Source organism: Mastigoproctus giganteus, chromosome 2 (genome assembly GCF_048544385.1).
Source record: "Mastigoproctus giganteus isolate SK-2022 chromosome 2, ASM4854438v1, whole genome shotgun sequence".
NCBI classification, from domain to species: domain Eukaryota; kingdom Metazoa; phylum Arthropoda; class Arachnida; order Uropygi; family Thelyphonidae; genus Mastigoproctus; species Mastigoproctus giganteus.
Window position 1 is genome coordinate 76,365,453 of NC_143576.1, and position 16,216 is coordinate 76,381,668.

The window sequence follows — 16,216 nt, forward strand, 5'->3', positions numbered from 1 at the left end:
TTTTATGAAATGATAACAATCATAAAACTTCAGTAGGTTGTTAATTATAAAATGGGATATAGTAAATAGTATAGGTGATTTTGGCTCAAAAATATATAAATAAGTACAGGAACTCCCCAACTTATATAATACTCGACTTACAGAACTTTGACTTTACGTAACTTTTTGCCGGACGGTGCAAACTTAAAAAAATCATGGAAGTGTATTTTGCATCCTATAGGTAAAAATGGAGGTTTCGTGAAAATATCGTAATGTGAACCCAATAACACATTGGGGGTTTTTTTTTGTAATTCTTTCCAAGCCCTTGGAAGTTGAAAATTTCGCTGTACTGTATTGCTAAGCTGTTTATCTCTCTAAAAGGTCGTATTTATAATAAAAATTGCAATACACTTTCATCATTATCATATGTTCCCATTATAAGAATCAGTTTTGAACACCTTTGTGATATTTTTTCTAAAGCATATTTCTGGAGGTCATGACCATAAACCAACAAAAACAGTTTTCACTTTCCTATTTATTAGGCTTTTCTGTTAGTGCATCTAATTATAAACGAGTAGTAAACTCAATCTTATGGCATTTGCGATAATACCGATAACTGCAATTGTGTAAGTTTTTATGCTATTATGGTGAAATGTGTTCCCCTTCACTGAAATCTTCAATCATATAAAAAACAAATTTTCAGAAACTTCTCTTCATTTATATTTAGGTATTACAATGATGAAGGAAAAGCGACCAACGAAAAGTGCAAGTGGTGGTAGTACTGGAAACAAAACAAAATTAATTTAGAAATGAAGATGATTAATTAAGAAGCCGGACAAAGTTTATCATCTATTGCAAGGGAATTAGGTCTCGCTGCTTCAACAGTGAATACTATTTTAAAGGACGGTGCACTATCGAAGGATCAATGCACTTAAGATCAACAACAGCGTTTGGGTACTATATCGAAGATGGAACAACTGTCAATAATATGGATGGAAAATCAGATTCAGAAGCTCCTGAGTCTAATGACCATTCAAGCAAAAGCAACAAGTATTTATAAAGATATTAAGGATAAGTACAGCAAACCCCAACTCAAGTTTGTAGCAAGCAACGGGTGGTTTAATAGGTTCAAGCATTGCACTGGTTTCCATAATGTTAAAGTATGTGGTGAAGTCACAAGTGCCAATTCTGCAGCTGCAGAGAAATTTTGTGATGTGTTGGAAAAAATAATTGAAGGCAGGACTGTTCAACGCAGCAAATTTTTAATGTTGACGAGACTGCTCTGTATTGGAAAAGAATGCCAGATCAAACACATTGCCAAAGAGGAAAAGACAATGCCAGGTTCAAGGCATCAAAAGACACGCTCTTGCTTGGTGCTAATGCAGCGGGAGATTACAGATTAAAACCACTGCTTGTGTACCATTCTGGAAATCCTTGTGCATTTATGGGCATCAATAAAGCTACCCTACCCGTGCATTTCCGATCGAACCAGAGAGCATGGATAACAACATCTCTCTTTGAGGATTGGTTTAAATGCTGCTACATTCCCGAGGTTGAAAAATATTGTAAAGACAACAACATTCTTATAAAGATTTTGCATCAATTAGATAATGCTCCTGGTCATCCTATGCATCTAGATGATTTAAATTCGAACTTGAGAGTTATATTTCTACAGCCAAACACGACTTCCCTCATCCAACCTATGGATCAGGGTGTTATTTCGAATTTAAAAGCTTACTATTTATGCACAGCATTTGCTCAGGCATTGTCTGCAGTAGATGGGAAGAAAAATTTTACTTTAAGAGACTTTGGGAAATCTTAAAATATTTACCACGCCATCTTAAACATTAAGGTCTGGGCAGAAATTACTGAAAGTTGTTTAAATGCCACATGGAATAAAATATGCCCATGGCACGTAAAAGGCTTTGAAGGATTTGAAAAAGATAAAACATACAAAGAGGTTACAGATAAGATTGTAAAGGTTAAAGAGCTATTTTGGTTGGTGGTTGATGCCAAACATGTGGAGCAGTTAATAGAGGAAGAAGAGAGGGAATTATCTAGCCAACAACTTATTGACTTGCAGGCAGTGATAGTGAAAGAAGAAAATGCCAACAAAGCTCAAGATGAACCAAATGAGGAGCCCAGACGTAACTTTTCATAACTTCATCACTAGAGAGATGGCAATGGCATTTCGTGAAATTGCATTGGCAAGGTTTGAGAAGATGGATCCTGAGAACGAATGATTCTTAAAAGTTAGAAGAGGGGAAATGATATGTTTGCTTGCTACAAAGAAATCTACAATGAAAAGAAAAAAGCCACCAGGGGTGAATGATATGCTTGCTTGCTACAAAGGAGTCTACAAACAAGTCAATGATTGATATGCTTCTCTTTTTTATGTAATTTTATAATTTTAAATTTTTTTAAATTGCACGCTTTTGTAATGTTTCCTGTGTATGAGATAAAAAATTGAATAAATACAATAAATAATTCTGTTCACATGTTTGTCGAACATTTCTTGTTTTATTCAATCAATTCAGTGAGCACAGTTGTGAGTGCTACATAAGCATGGGGGAAATTCCGACTTACGTAGCATTCTGCGGAACACAACCCTTACGTAAGTTGGAGAGTTCCTGTATTCCATTCTGAAGTATTTAAATGTAATGAGCATAGCTTTTACTAAAAAAGTGGGTAAATGTTAGGGAAAGCTGTAGATTTATAAAGAAAAACAGAGATATTCACAGGCACAAAAGCATCTAAACTTTATTCCTAGACTTTCTTAGATCCTAGGTTAGTTTTCTAGAAATTGACTACTGTAGGTTTCATCAGGATCTTTTTTTACCGATTTCCTAACCTAACTAATTTCTTTTCTTCAGAAATGATTTGAGGAAACTCACTTATGACATTTGGACCATCAATTTTCCATTGATAAATCCAAGTTTCATTTCAATCAGCACTGGAACTGAGTGATTGATGATATATTAATAAAAAATTAAATAATTTCTGTCCTCCATAGGTGTACCGAAATGGTGTGTGTGCATGTGCGCATGCCTGTGGGCACATACAAGGTGAGCTAGCTCTTCATCTTGGTAGCTGGTTTTCCATGACCACTTTTGTGTTTGAAGCAGATGTGAAACTGCCACACCACAGGTCTCTCCCATTGATGGGGGCAAGCTTGGTGATATGGGAGGGTGGCCAAAATTTATAGTTTTGCTTCTAAAAAGAGACAGTCAAAGAGAGTCAAATGCAAAAAGTGTCAAAACAAAGAAATTCTCCCTTGTTTTAATTCTTCTTTAAGGAGAAAATCACAAAAAAAAACACACACACACACACATTCATTACCATTACATTTTTTCAATAACTAACATTATTTTTCAAATGGTTTTCCTAACTTTATTTTAAATAATTTTATTTGATACTGAATTATTTGCAAAATAAATTATATGATGGTTTTTTTTTTTTTTGGTTATTTGGGAATTTATTTGTTATTTGTTGTTTCAAATAATTTACCCAGGTCTGTGGTGCATTTCAATTATATCTGTGTATATTTTGTTCACAAGCTGATTTGCATGTTGTGCAGGCTGAAAAATTCGGAATAACTCGTGGAAAAAATCCTGCTCTCTCTCTCTCTCTCTCTCTCTCTCTCTGCTTGAGATTTGCTAATTACAGCAGTGATTGAAGAGGACCTCTGAAATCCCTCTAGTCTTCAATGGAAATTTGACCCAGACCTTTCCAAATGGGCAGCAGAGGCATACTGAATAAGCTACTGTGGAGTGCTTGGAGAGTGGCTCATTGATAGCATTTTTACTTCCAAGTGTGTCCCATTCACACCAAAATGAGAACACAAAAGCAACGAATTTTGTGTTTTTGTATAACTCAATTGTTGTTCAAGAAGTACAGTTAGTATGTTCCTACAAAACTGTGAGAACATGCAAAACTTGAAAAACTTTGTTCTTAACTAATTTTTTTTCCCCTTTTTTTTTTAAGTAATGCAATACCAAGACAACTCATTTTAAAGTGGCTCCACAATTTTAGGTTGATGCATTAATTAGCAAACATGATATGATCATTTAGTGAGTTTGAAGTGGGGATATGCCCTGCTTTTGCAGTAATATTTCTTATACCTCAAATAGCATGAGTATTTTGCATACAGTTATGGTATTGTTCAGTGATTTTTTATGGCCCCTGAATATATTTGTAACTCACAAAGGGGCTGCAGTTGATAATTTGTATACTACTGATGTACAAGACAAATTAGTAGCCAGGATGAGGAAGAGATCATCATAGCATGATTACTGAGAATATCGGGGTAAAGGCTATGATTCAAGAATATCCCATTTGTAATTAATCATATTAATAGCTTTTCAAAAATCATAGTGGTCTCTATATAATGGCAGTAGAGTTTATCTGCAAGCTGGTATTTGAAAAATTTTCCTAGCTATTATATTCTACAAAAGTAACTAGTTAAAAATCCTTAGTGGATTGTAGACTGAAATCAAATTTTTGTTCTTACAAAGAGTCCAAAATGTACCTTTTACTTCTTTATAGATTTCTTTTGAGTAGCAGTATAGTATAAAAAAATAAAAAAGAGAACAACACTTAATATTTACTAGAACTATGCATCCTCTTAATTCTAATCAAAAGGTAGGGTTATTTGTGACCTTGTAAAAGTGCATGCTTGTATAATCCTAATAATAATTTTTTTAATTTTTTATTTTTTAATTAATTTTTAAATATATTAATTTAATTTTTTTAATTTTTTAATTAAATTTTTTAATTTAATTTAAATTTTTAATTTTTAATTAAAATTAATTAATTTTTTAATTTTTTTAAAGCTATTAATTTTTTAAAACTATTAATTTTTTTAAATATATTTCACTTGAGATATATTTTATATATATTTTAATCTTGTTATTTCAGGTATATAACTGTTTGCAGCAGATTTTGGATCTGTGCTTAGCATTTTGCAGTTTGGTTTCTCGAGTTCAAGAATCTTTAGGACAGAGAGAGCTAATACAGCTTAATTCATTGACTCTGGTATGTATTTTGGTTACCTTCATATTTCTCTCCTTCTGAATTTATACATTTCATCATCTCTGCCATGCCTGAAACATTGCTGGCAATCATTTTCCGAAAGTCCATTCAGTAGTTGTAATGTGCGCTGAATGTTTTCAATTGATTCAAGAATTTTTTCAGTTTTGGTAACATGGAGTCACACGAAGCAAGGTCAGCAGAATATGGTTGATGATACATCAACCATATTCAGTCCTTCACCCAAATTGCTAAAATAAATGCATTGCATCCAGATTCTCAGTAATGAAAAATTTAGACAGTTTCATTTGAAACTGCCATAAAAATTTGCTCAAAACATCGAGAATATCAGTTACCAAGAAGAAAAAGAAAGGATTGTGCCATTTGTGTGGTGATTGTGATGCCTACTTACAAATTCAGTCAAATTACAGAGAATAATAATATAACTTTCAGTGCGATTTGGTATTTCCTGAAAGAGTCATGCAATTATAATGTATAACTAAAAAAAATATCAAGTCAATACCAGAAGAAAGAGTAATATTTTTAGAATTTTTTGATAAAAAAAATCAATTTTGTTAATTCATAACTTAATTTAATAATTTCATAATTTATACACAAAAAATAAAAGCATAATCAAGATAAAATACAGGCAACTCCTGTATAACACAGTACTTCTACAACACGGTTTTGCTCTAACACGATTGATAAATTGCGACAATCCTCGCTTGAACGCGGTTAGAGAATTTTGGTAAATGTCACATAACAGACTATTTTTAAGCTTTTGTGTGGGGGAAACGTTTCCACTCTTTTTGAATTCCCGCTAGTCACTAGTCAAAAAAAAATATTGAGAAATCCTTGTATTTTATTTTGTTGGGAAGTCCCTATGTTATGTTCTGTGCTATTGAACTTGTGGAAAAATTTAGATTTCAAAGTTGTATTACTATTCGATAGCCCACCAGGCCATCCAAAAGATTTAAGTCATCCAAATGTTGAAGTTTTGCTCCTACCACTACAGTTGTACTAGGCTAATACAACTTCTTTCATTCAGCCATTAGATCAAGGCATTATATCCACCTTTAAACTCCTTACATCAGAAAATCGTTACAATGGATTTTGGAAAAAAATTGATTCCAAATCTATTGAGGTAATGGAGGCACGGAAAGATTTCTCAATTGTGGACTGTGTCAGAATCATAGCTTTATTGCTGAAAGAAGTAAAACCGTCAATGTTAAATGTGTGCAGAAAAATGTATGGCCAGAGTCAGTTCATTCAGGAAATATGGTCGAACTGGCAGAAAAGGGAATCAGTGCAATAGTAGAGTTTGCTATGTCGGTAGGAGAGGAAGGTTTTGAAAAAGCCGTGAATTAGGGTTGAATTTGAAAGTGTCTGCAATTCTGCCCAGACGCGATAGGAGGGAGTATGTGGTGAGAGCCTTGTCGATCAATTCGGCTCTGGAAAGATTGTGCAAGGCTCAAGGGGTAGAATTTTTTTCAGCCTGGTCCGTACTTGTTAACAGAAGGGACTGCTTCTACAGGGATGGGATACACTTAAATAGAAAGGGTGCAAGAATATTTGCTGATGCTATCGAGGCAGTGTTAGGTGGGTCGGAAAACTGCTAGCTTGGGGGGATACAAGGACTAAGAGATTAACAGTGGCCGCTGGAAGATGTGAAAGTGATTTTTGCACTGCTTCTATTGGAATGAGCAGAAGCCTGGAAAACAAGATGCATGATATTTAGAGACTGCTGGGAGTCATTGTGGTACAAGTAAACACATGGGTTGTGTTAGGATAGCTAAGAATAGAAATAGGTGATAGTATACTTGCGTGTACACCAATGCTAGGAGTTTGGTAAATAAATTTGATGAATTTGGGGTATTGCTCAACGCATCAAAGGCGGATATTGTTGGGATATCAGAGACGTGGTGTCACACAGATGTAAGGAATGCAGAACTAGAATTTGGGGAGTACAACATCTACAGAAAGTATACACAGGATAGGAATGGAGGAGGGGTTATGCTATTAGTTAAGAAACACATAAAATCCGAGGAAGTGAAGCCAGTCAACATCGCTGGACAGTGCAGTGTCGAGTCAGTTTGGTGTGACATAAGCATTAAGAGATCAAAATTGAGAGTAGGAGTGTGCTATAGGCCTAATGACTCTGATGAGTATAATAAGAAACTGTACAGAGAAATAGAGTGGGCCAGTAAATCAGAGTCTTATAATAGGGGATTTTAATTTCCCAGATATTGACTGGAATTTGTGGGTTGATCACTCACACACTATCAAGGCTTTTGTGGATTTATTGGATGATTGTTTTCTACATCAGCATGTTCGGGAGGCAACTAGAGGGAGTAATACTCTTGATTTGATTATCAGTAGTGATTCTTCATGCATTAAGAATCTGCATATAGAGGAACCACTAGGTGGCAGTGATCACAGTGTGCAGAAGTGGGATTTACTCAAAGAGGTAACTACCATCAGGGGTAAAGGGAAGGGTTATTGCTTTCGTAAAGGCGACTACGTGGGTCTGAGACAGTATTTAAATTCTATACAGTGGGACCAACTGATGATGTTACCAACAGCAAATTCAAAATGGGAAGCATTCAAAGAACTTATCCTGGAAGCTACTAGGCTTTACATACCAACTAAGAAATATTGTTCAAGGTTTAGGCCTAAATGGATGTCAAATGAACTAATGAGACATATGACAGAGAAGAAAAATGCTTGGGATACATATAAATTAACACATGACACAGAAGCCTATGATAGATATAAGTTGATCTGTAACCAAGTTACAAAGGAGGTTAGGCAGGCAAAGACAGATTACTAGAAATCTTTGGCAAACGATGCAAAGAAAAACAGTAACGAGTTCTTTTCTTATGTAAACTCTAGAAGGAAGGGGATGAATCAGATTGGTCCACTTGATATCGATGGTTCAACTGTTCGTGATCCTGCTCAGGTAGCTAACAAACTAAATGAATATTTTGCATCGAAATTCACACATCAGGAGTTATTCAGCGAGGGGAATGCCAGCAGTGTATTCAAATCTGGCAGTAAGCTAGATAATCTTGTAATAACTGAGAGTAAAGTGGAGGAGAAATTGTTGAAGATAAACACAAGAAAGGCACCTGGGGTGGATGGGATCTATCCAGTTATATTAACGGAGGCAGCAAAGGAAGTAAACAAACCCTTAGCCATAATTATTAGAGCTTCCTTGGACTCAGGGGAGGTACCCATAGACTAGAGATGTGCAAATGTGACCCCAATTCACAAAGGAGGATCAAATGCTGACACAAGTAATTATAGATTTGAGAGTTTAACTTCTGTTCCAGGAAAATTAATGGAGGCACTGGTTAAGGAAGCACTGCAGGATCATCTGGACAAGACTTCAGTTATAGCTCGGCAGCATGGTTTTGTTAAGGTATTTGATTGGATACTATGATGCAGTCACAAAAGAACTGGATGCAGGGAATAACTTTGATATTATATACTTGGATGTTAGAAAGGCTTTTGATACTGTTTCACATGGAAGACTGTTGCACAAATTGGAGCAGTGTGGCATTGGAGGCAAATTGCTGCTATGGATAAAGGGGTGGTTGAGGGGGAGAAGACAGAGAGTGGTAATCAATGGACACTGCTCGTCGTTTACTAATGTTATTAGTGGTGTCCCTCAGAGTTCAGCGTTGGGTCCATTATTGTTTTCTGTATTTATAAATAATATTGATGATGGTATATCAAGCTTAATGTCCAAGTTTGCAGACGATACAAAAGTTGGTAGGGTTGTTAAGGACACTACTGATGCTATGCTGCTGCAACAGGATCTGGAAAGGTTGAGCAGATGGGCTGAGAGGTGGCAAATGAAGTTTAACATTGACAAATTTAAAGTACTACAAATATTCTTGCACCCTTTCTATTTAAGTGTATCCCATCCCTCTAGAAGCAGTCTCTCCTGTTAACAAGCACAGAGACTGTGCTGAAAAAAATTCTCCTCAACAAGCCTTGCACATTGCCTCCTGGGCCGAATTGATTGTCAAGGCTCTCATCATATACTCCCTCCTATCGTGTCTGTGCAGAATTGCAGACACTTTCAAATTTAACCCTAACTCGCAACATTTTTACAACATTGACCTGTACTTGTTAAGTAAATCTGCAGATCTCTTACTCTTAAGGTCATTAGTGCCACTGTGTACAACAATATCACCTTTTGTGCAAACATCACCTTTTGTGCATTAAAAGATGACATCTGCTCTACAACGTCATGAACTGTTGCCCCTGCATGACATACCCTGGTCCTGTTCCGCCTATCCTTTTTGCATATATTCTCCGTCTCCCTGACAATAGGCACTGACAATAACTACCTCCTGTGGGGCCAGCACATTCTGTCTTTGAGATTGCTGATGTGTTTCGTGATGCACAGGAGTCAGCTCTGGCATTGAATTGGGCAGCTGAAAGCTTGGTGGGCTCCTTATATTAATTTATTTAATGAGGGGCCCCTCAAGCTCTCAGCTGCCCAAGTCAATGCCAGAGCTCATAGGTATGCCAAATGATGAGAACATTGAAAGAACAGTTTCAGAGGGAAATGACAGATAGATGCAAGAAATATGTTTGCTTTCGTTCATAAATTAACCATTCTTAAGTGAATAAGTGTTGATACATTAATGAAATGGAGGTGCCAATGAGCCCAAAAAAAAAAACAATCACATAGGTGTAAAAACTTAACTCAAACGGCCATAATCTGTCTGATGCAGTAGGCTTCCACAGAAAAACTATTTCCTTGACACACACACACACACACACACACACACACACACACACACACACACACACACACACACACACACACACACACACACACACAAGAGAGAGAGAGAGAGAGATACACATAGTAAAATTTCACTAAAAACTTGAAATCTGCGGGCTTTTGGAAGAAAAAAAAAATCACCACTAACTGGCATGGCATAGAACACTGAATCTGGGCTGTGGGTGAATGGAAACTGGTTCTGTGGTGTGTGAAAAGCCATGCTACACTCTTCCAGTCTCATCGATGGACATGTTTGGATATGGATAATGTCTAGAAAACACTTAATACTCGAATGTTTTCCCTAATGTAAAGTTGGGATGTGATGTTTTCTGAGCTGGGGTTTTTATCCCGGTATGAATTACGTCCAGTGATTGAAGTGCATAGATCTATGAATGATAAGTCCCTCACTAATGTTATGGAAAATTCTAAGTGCCCTACACATTCTATGTGACCATGTTATGGAAGGGACTGTGAATGCATTGTGCAAATAGATTAACAGTGTAATGTTGCAGTAGCCAGTACAGAGCTTGAACCTCAACTGAAATGAACATTTTGGGATGAATTAGAATGCAGAATTAGGGCAAGGCCAAGATAGCTTTCTTCATTCATGATACTAAAAAGTGCTTTAAAGGAGTGGAGCATAATACCAACAGCTTTGTACTTTAATTAATAGATACACAGAAGCTGTCATTATATATTTTCTAAAAGGTCGCACAACTTTTGATAAAATAGCGTATTTATCAAAATAAACTGAATACTAATTGATATAAATGGAAAATAAAGTTAAATGTTAAATATATTTTCATCAGCTTCATTTGAAGTTCCTGAAAAGTGCCCTCACAAAAAGATTAAAATCCTACCCATCCCTTTATATCTACACATACAGTGTATAGTACATGGTTTTTGTAATTCTTGCACTGTTTAGTTCCAAGTATTCGCTTCATTAGTTATATGCTGATATTAACTGTATGCAGTTTTCACATATAACATCTCTGCATTTTCTAGTTCTACTTTTGTTTGTAATAAATTAAAAATTGCAATAAAACCAAGTGCAACAAAGGCTTAATATATCCTATGCTTGAACCAAATTTAAAATTTTGCAACAGATTTTTAGTAAATAATTCATAATTTTTTTTGTGAAATTATTTATCATCGTATTTTAGTATATTCTGTGATTTTAGCAGTGTTTATTTTAAACTTTGACACAATGTCTTCAGTCACTCAATGCTTTGTGGTGGATTGGATAGGTCAGGTGGGGCCTTTAGCTGTGATCCCAGGGGTGTCTGGTCAATCATCAGCTTAGAGCAGTGGTTTTCAACAACGGCACCCCTAAGTAATTTATTTTATTTTGCCTCACCCCTACTCAATTTTCTACTTGTTAGATCCAATTCTCTCCCTTTGTGTATATATATATAATATTAAAAAATATATGCTATATGATAGTTATTACAATAGTATAATTATAAAAATTACATTTCATAATACAAATTATATATGTACAGTATATAATAATTTTATTCTTTATATGGAAGTACTAAGTAAACATCAATTATAGATCACCACAATTAAAAAGATACTGTACACTTTTCTATATAATGAAATAAACATATAAATTTTAAAAAATAATAAGTTTAAGTGACTTAAATCCAAATTACGTGGCACCCACCCCGGTTGAAAACCACTGGCTTAGAGGATTGAATATATTTAAATATTTTAACAAAATATATATAATTTTAATCATTTTAAACCGAGTGTAGCAGAAGTTGGATTTGGAGAGTTTTGAAGAGAAGTCACCCTATGGAAATAGACTGAGATAACTCTGTTGTAAAATTTTGAATTACAAATTGCAGTAAATAAGATACAAGTTAGCATTAGCAAATGATGGGAGAAAGCAAGCTTATACAGCATCAGCCAAAAAAGAAAAAAGATACTACCTTTCATTTCACCTATTCATTCCCTCCTTATCCCTGCTAGTATATCTAGGTCTTCCTTGAATTTATTTAAACTATCCACTTCTGTAACAACAAATGGAAGTTTGTTCCAGCAATCAACCAGCCTGTTGGCTAAAGGCAAACTTCCACACATTTATGTTGCAACCATTCTTCCTCAACTTGAATTTGTACCCATCATGCATTGTGTCTAATCTGAACAAGAGGAAGGATCCCATCAGCATTAAGCTTGCTCAATCCAACCTTAAAAACTGCAATCAGATCACCTCCAATCAGATTATAGGTGCCTAGTCTCCAGGGCTGCAATTTGCAGAACTGAAGCCTTTCTTGGTATGACCACCCCTTTGCTCCCTTCACCAACCTTGTTGCACTTATCTGTAATCATTCCAGCAGCTCCAGATTCTTCTTAAAATGTGGCCTGGCAATTGCCTTATACAATGGGACAATCACTTCCTTATCCCTGCTAGCAAAATTCTTGTATATAATTGACAAGACCCCATGACCTGGCAGCCTGTTTGCATTGCTCAGAGAACTTCATATCTGCCTGCACAATTACCCCCAAATCTTCTTCATTTTCCACTACCCTGAGTTAACTTCAATTGCCATTTCTCAGCCCATCTGCTTAACTTTTCTGGATCCCGTTGCAGCAGCATACTGTCATTCCTGTTATTAACCATTCTGCCAAACTTTGTATTGTCTGCAAAATCAGACATTACACCAGATTTGCCTTCATCAGTATCACTGATAAATATAGAAAACAACACCAAACCCTGGGGCACTCCACTAATAATGTTACTTCACAAAGAACAATGTCCACAGATTACCACTCTGTTTTCTCCCACTCAACCATCCCTTTATCCATAGCATAGCAGCAACTTGTCCTTAATGTCACATTTCCCACTCCAATTTGTAAAGCAGTCGTTTATATGTAACAGTATCAAAAGCTTTCCTGAAATCCAAGTACATGAAATCAAAATAATTTTTTGGATCCAGTTTCTTTGTTACCAGATTGTAGTATCCAATCAAATTGATCAAACAAGATTTCTCCTTAACAAATCAATGATGTGTCTGAAGCATAATTGTAGCCTTGTCTAGGTGATCCTGCGTTACTTATTTTACCAGTGATTCCATTATTTTCCCTGGAACAGAAATTAAACTAACAGTCTGTAATTACTCGTGTCACCCTTTGTGAATTGAGGATACATTCACACATCTGCAGTCTGCAAGGACATCCCCCGAATCCAAGGATGCTCTCATAATTATGGCTAATGGCTTGCTTATCTCCTTTAATATAACTGGATATATCCCATCCACCCCAGGTGCCTTTTCTGTGTTTAACTTCGAAAATTTCTCTTCCACTTTCCTCTCAGTTATTACAAAATCATTTAGCTCCCCGTTAGAGTTTGGTAAACTTCTGGCATCCCCTTCCCTAAAGAATTCCTCATTTGTGAATGTAGATGCAAAATACTCATTCGGTTTGTTAGCAACCTAACAATATCATCAACAGTCAAACCATCAATATCGAGTGGACTAATCTGATTCAATCCCTTCCTTCTGGTGTTTACATGAGTAAAGAAGTTGTTACTGTTTTTCTTTGGATCCTTTGCCAAAGATTTCTCGTAACTTTCCTTCATTTGCCTAACTGTCTTTGTGATTTGATTACAGACTAGATTGTATCTACCATAGGCTTCTGTGCTGCCTGATAATTTACATGCATCTTCTTCTCTTCCACGAGCCTCAGTTCATCTCCCATCAACTTAGGCTTAAACCTTGAACAATATTTCTTAGTTGGTATGAAGAGCGTAGTAGCTTCCAAGATTAATTCCTTGACTGCTTCCCATTTAAAATTTACTGATGGTAACATCACCAGTTGGTCTGGCACCTCCGTAGCCAGGTAGGCAGGAGCAGCAGTGCGTAGCACATGCTTCTTGATTAGACCGGGGTTCGAGCCTGTGACCACCAAATACGGAAAGGTCAGGGAATGACCACCGCATAACCCCGGAGCAATATGGCCTTAGTTGCTAATGCTCATAAAAACCAAATAACAACAACCACTTGGTCCCAATGTATAGAATTTAGAAACTGTCTGAGACCACAGTAGTCACCTTTTTGAAAACAAAAACCCCTTTCTTTACACCTTTGATGACAGTTATATCTTTAAGTAAATCCCAAATCAATAACTGTGATCACTGCCACCTAGTGGTTCTTTTATCTGCAGATTCTTAATGCATGAATAATCAGATCTAGAGTACAGGCATCTCTATTTATGAACAAATTCCATTCCAAGACGGTGTTCGTTATATTAGCATTAGCATTAGTAGAGGCATATGATGCAAGAAAGCAAGCTTATTCAGCATCAGCCAAAAAAAAAAAAAAAAAACACACCACTCCCATTTCACCCCTCCGTTCGCTCGAAATACCTGTCCAGTTGAGCCTTAAATTTGTTTAGGCTATCAACTTCAACAACAAGTGATGGAAGTCGGTTCCACCAACCAACCACCCGCTGGCCAAAGGGAAATTTCCGCACATCTATCTGACATCCGTCCTTCATCAATTTGAATTTATGCCCTCTGAGGTGATTATTCTGAGCAAGATGAAGAATCCCATTGGCATTGCACATGCTCAAACCATTCAAAGCCTTATACACCTCTATCAGATCACCTCGCCGGTGCCTAGTCTCCAGACTCTGTAATTTGCAAAACTTAAGCCTTTCTTTGTAAGAGCAACCCTTTGTTCCATTCACTAATCTTGTTGCCCTTCTCTGTACCCGTTCCAGCAGCTCTACATCCTTCTTGAAATGAGGCCTCCAGACCTGTATACAGTACTCAAGATGTGGCCTAACCATTGCCTTATACAAGGGAATAATCACCTCCTTATCCCTGCTAGAAAAATTCCTGTATATCATTGACAAAACACCATGAGCTACTCTTGCAGCTCGTCTGCACTGCTCAGAGAACTTCATATCTGCCTGCACAATTACCCCCAGTTCCTTTTCATTCTCCACCACTGTCAGTGTAGTACCGCAGAGTTGATACGTTGCTCTGGGGTTACTGTTTCCCATATGTATTACTTTACATTTGTCAATGTTAAACTTCATTTGCCACCTCTCAGCCCATCTGTTCAACCTTTCCAGATCCTGTTGCAGCAGCATAGCGTCAGTGGTGTCCTTAACAACCCTGCCAACCTTTGTATCATCTGCAAACTTGGATATTAAACTTGATATCCCATCATCAATATCATTCATAAACACCGAAAACAACAACGGACCCAACACTGAACCCTGAGGAACTCCACTAATAACATTAGTCCACATTGAGCAGTGTCCATTGATTACCACTCTCTGTCTTCTGCCACTCAACCATCCCCTTATCCATAGCAGCAATTTGCCTCCAATGCCACACTGCTCCAATTTGTGCAGCAGTCTTCCATGTGCAACAGTATCAAAAGCCTTTCTAAGATCCAAATATATAATATCAAAGTTATTCCCTGCATCCAGTTCTTTTGTGACTACATCATAGCATCCAATCAAATTGGTCAGGCAAGACTTCCCGTTGCGCCTCCGTAGCCAGGTGGGAAGGAGCAGCAGTGCGTAGCACACGCTTCTTGATTAGACCGGGGTTCGAGCCCGTCACCACCAAATACGGAGGATGCGGAAAGGTCAAGGAATGACCACCGCATATTCCGGAGCAATATGGCCTTAGTTGCTAATGCTCCTAAAAACCAACCAAACAACAACAACAACAACAACAGCAAGACTTCCCCTTAACAAAACCATGCTGCGTCTGAGCTATAACTGAATTCTTGTCTAGATGATCCTGCAGTGCTTCTTTAACCAGTGCCTCCATTAATTTACCTGGAACAGTAGTTAAACTAACAGGTCTATAATTACTTGTGTCAGCCTTTGATCCTCCTTTGTGAATTGGGGTTACATTTGCACATCTCCAATCTATGGGTACCTCCCCTGAGTCCAAAGAAGCTCTCATAATTATGGCTAGGGGTTTGCTTACCTCTTTGCTGCCTCCTTTAATATAACTGGATAGATCCCATCCACCCCAGGTGCCTTTTTTATGTTTATCCTCAACAATCTCTCTCTCCTCCACTTTCCTCTCAGTTATTACAAAATCATCCAGCTCACTGCCAATGTTTACTTTACCTACATCATTCTCCTTCCTGAATAACTCCTCATGCGTGAATGTAGATGCAAAATACTCTTTTAGATTGTTAGCCACCTGAGCAGGATCCTCAACTGTTGAACCATCAATATCCAGTGGACCAATCTGATTCATCCCTTTCCTTCTTGAGTTTAAATAGGTAAAGAACTCTTTTCTATTTTTCTTTGCATCCTTTGCCAAGGATTTTTCGTAGTCTGCCTTTGCCTGCCTAATCTCCTTTGTGACTTGGTTACAGACCAGCTTATATCTATCATAGACTTCCATGTCACCCATTAATTTGTATGTAT

At 36.9% G+C, this 16,216-nt stretch overlaps 1 protein-coding gene across 2 annotated transcripts in view; it reads left to right on the top strand.

The window, feature by feature from the left end:
* Positions 1–16,216, top strand: part of LOC150089350 (gamma-tubulin complex component 4-like) — a 290,737-nt gene that overhangs the window by 228,125 nt on the left and 46,396 nt on the right. For both annotated transcript variants that reach the window (XM_090389092.1, XM_090389086.1), the window contains exon 14: positions 4,897–5,013. In XM_090389092.1, coding sequence (XP_090245218.1) covers positions 4,897–5,013 — 117 coding nt within the window. The remainder of the gene's footprint in view (positions 1–4,896; positions 5,014–16,216) is intronic.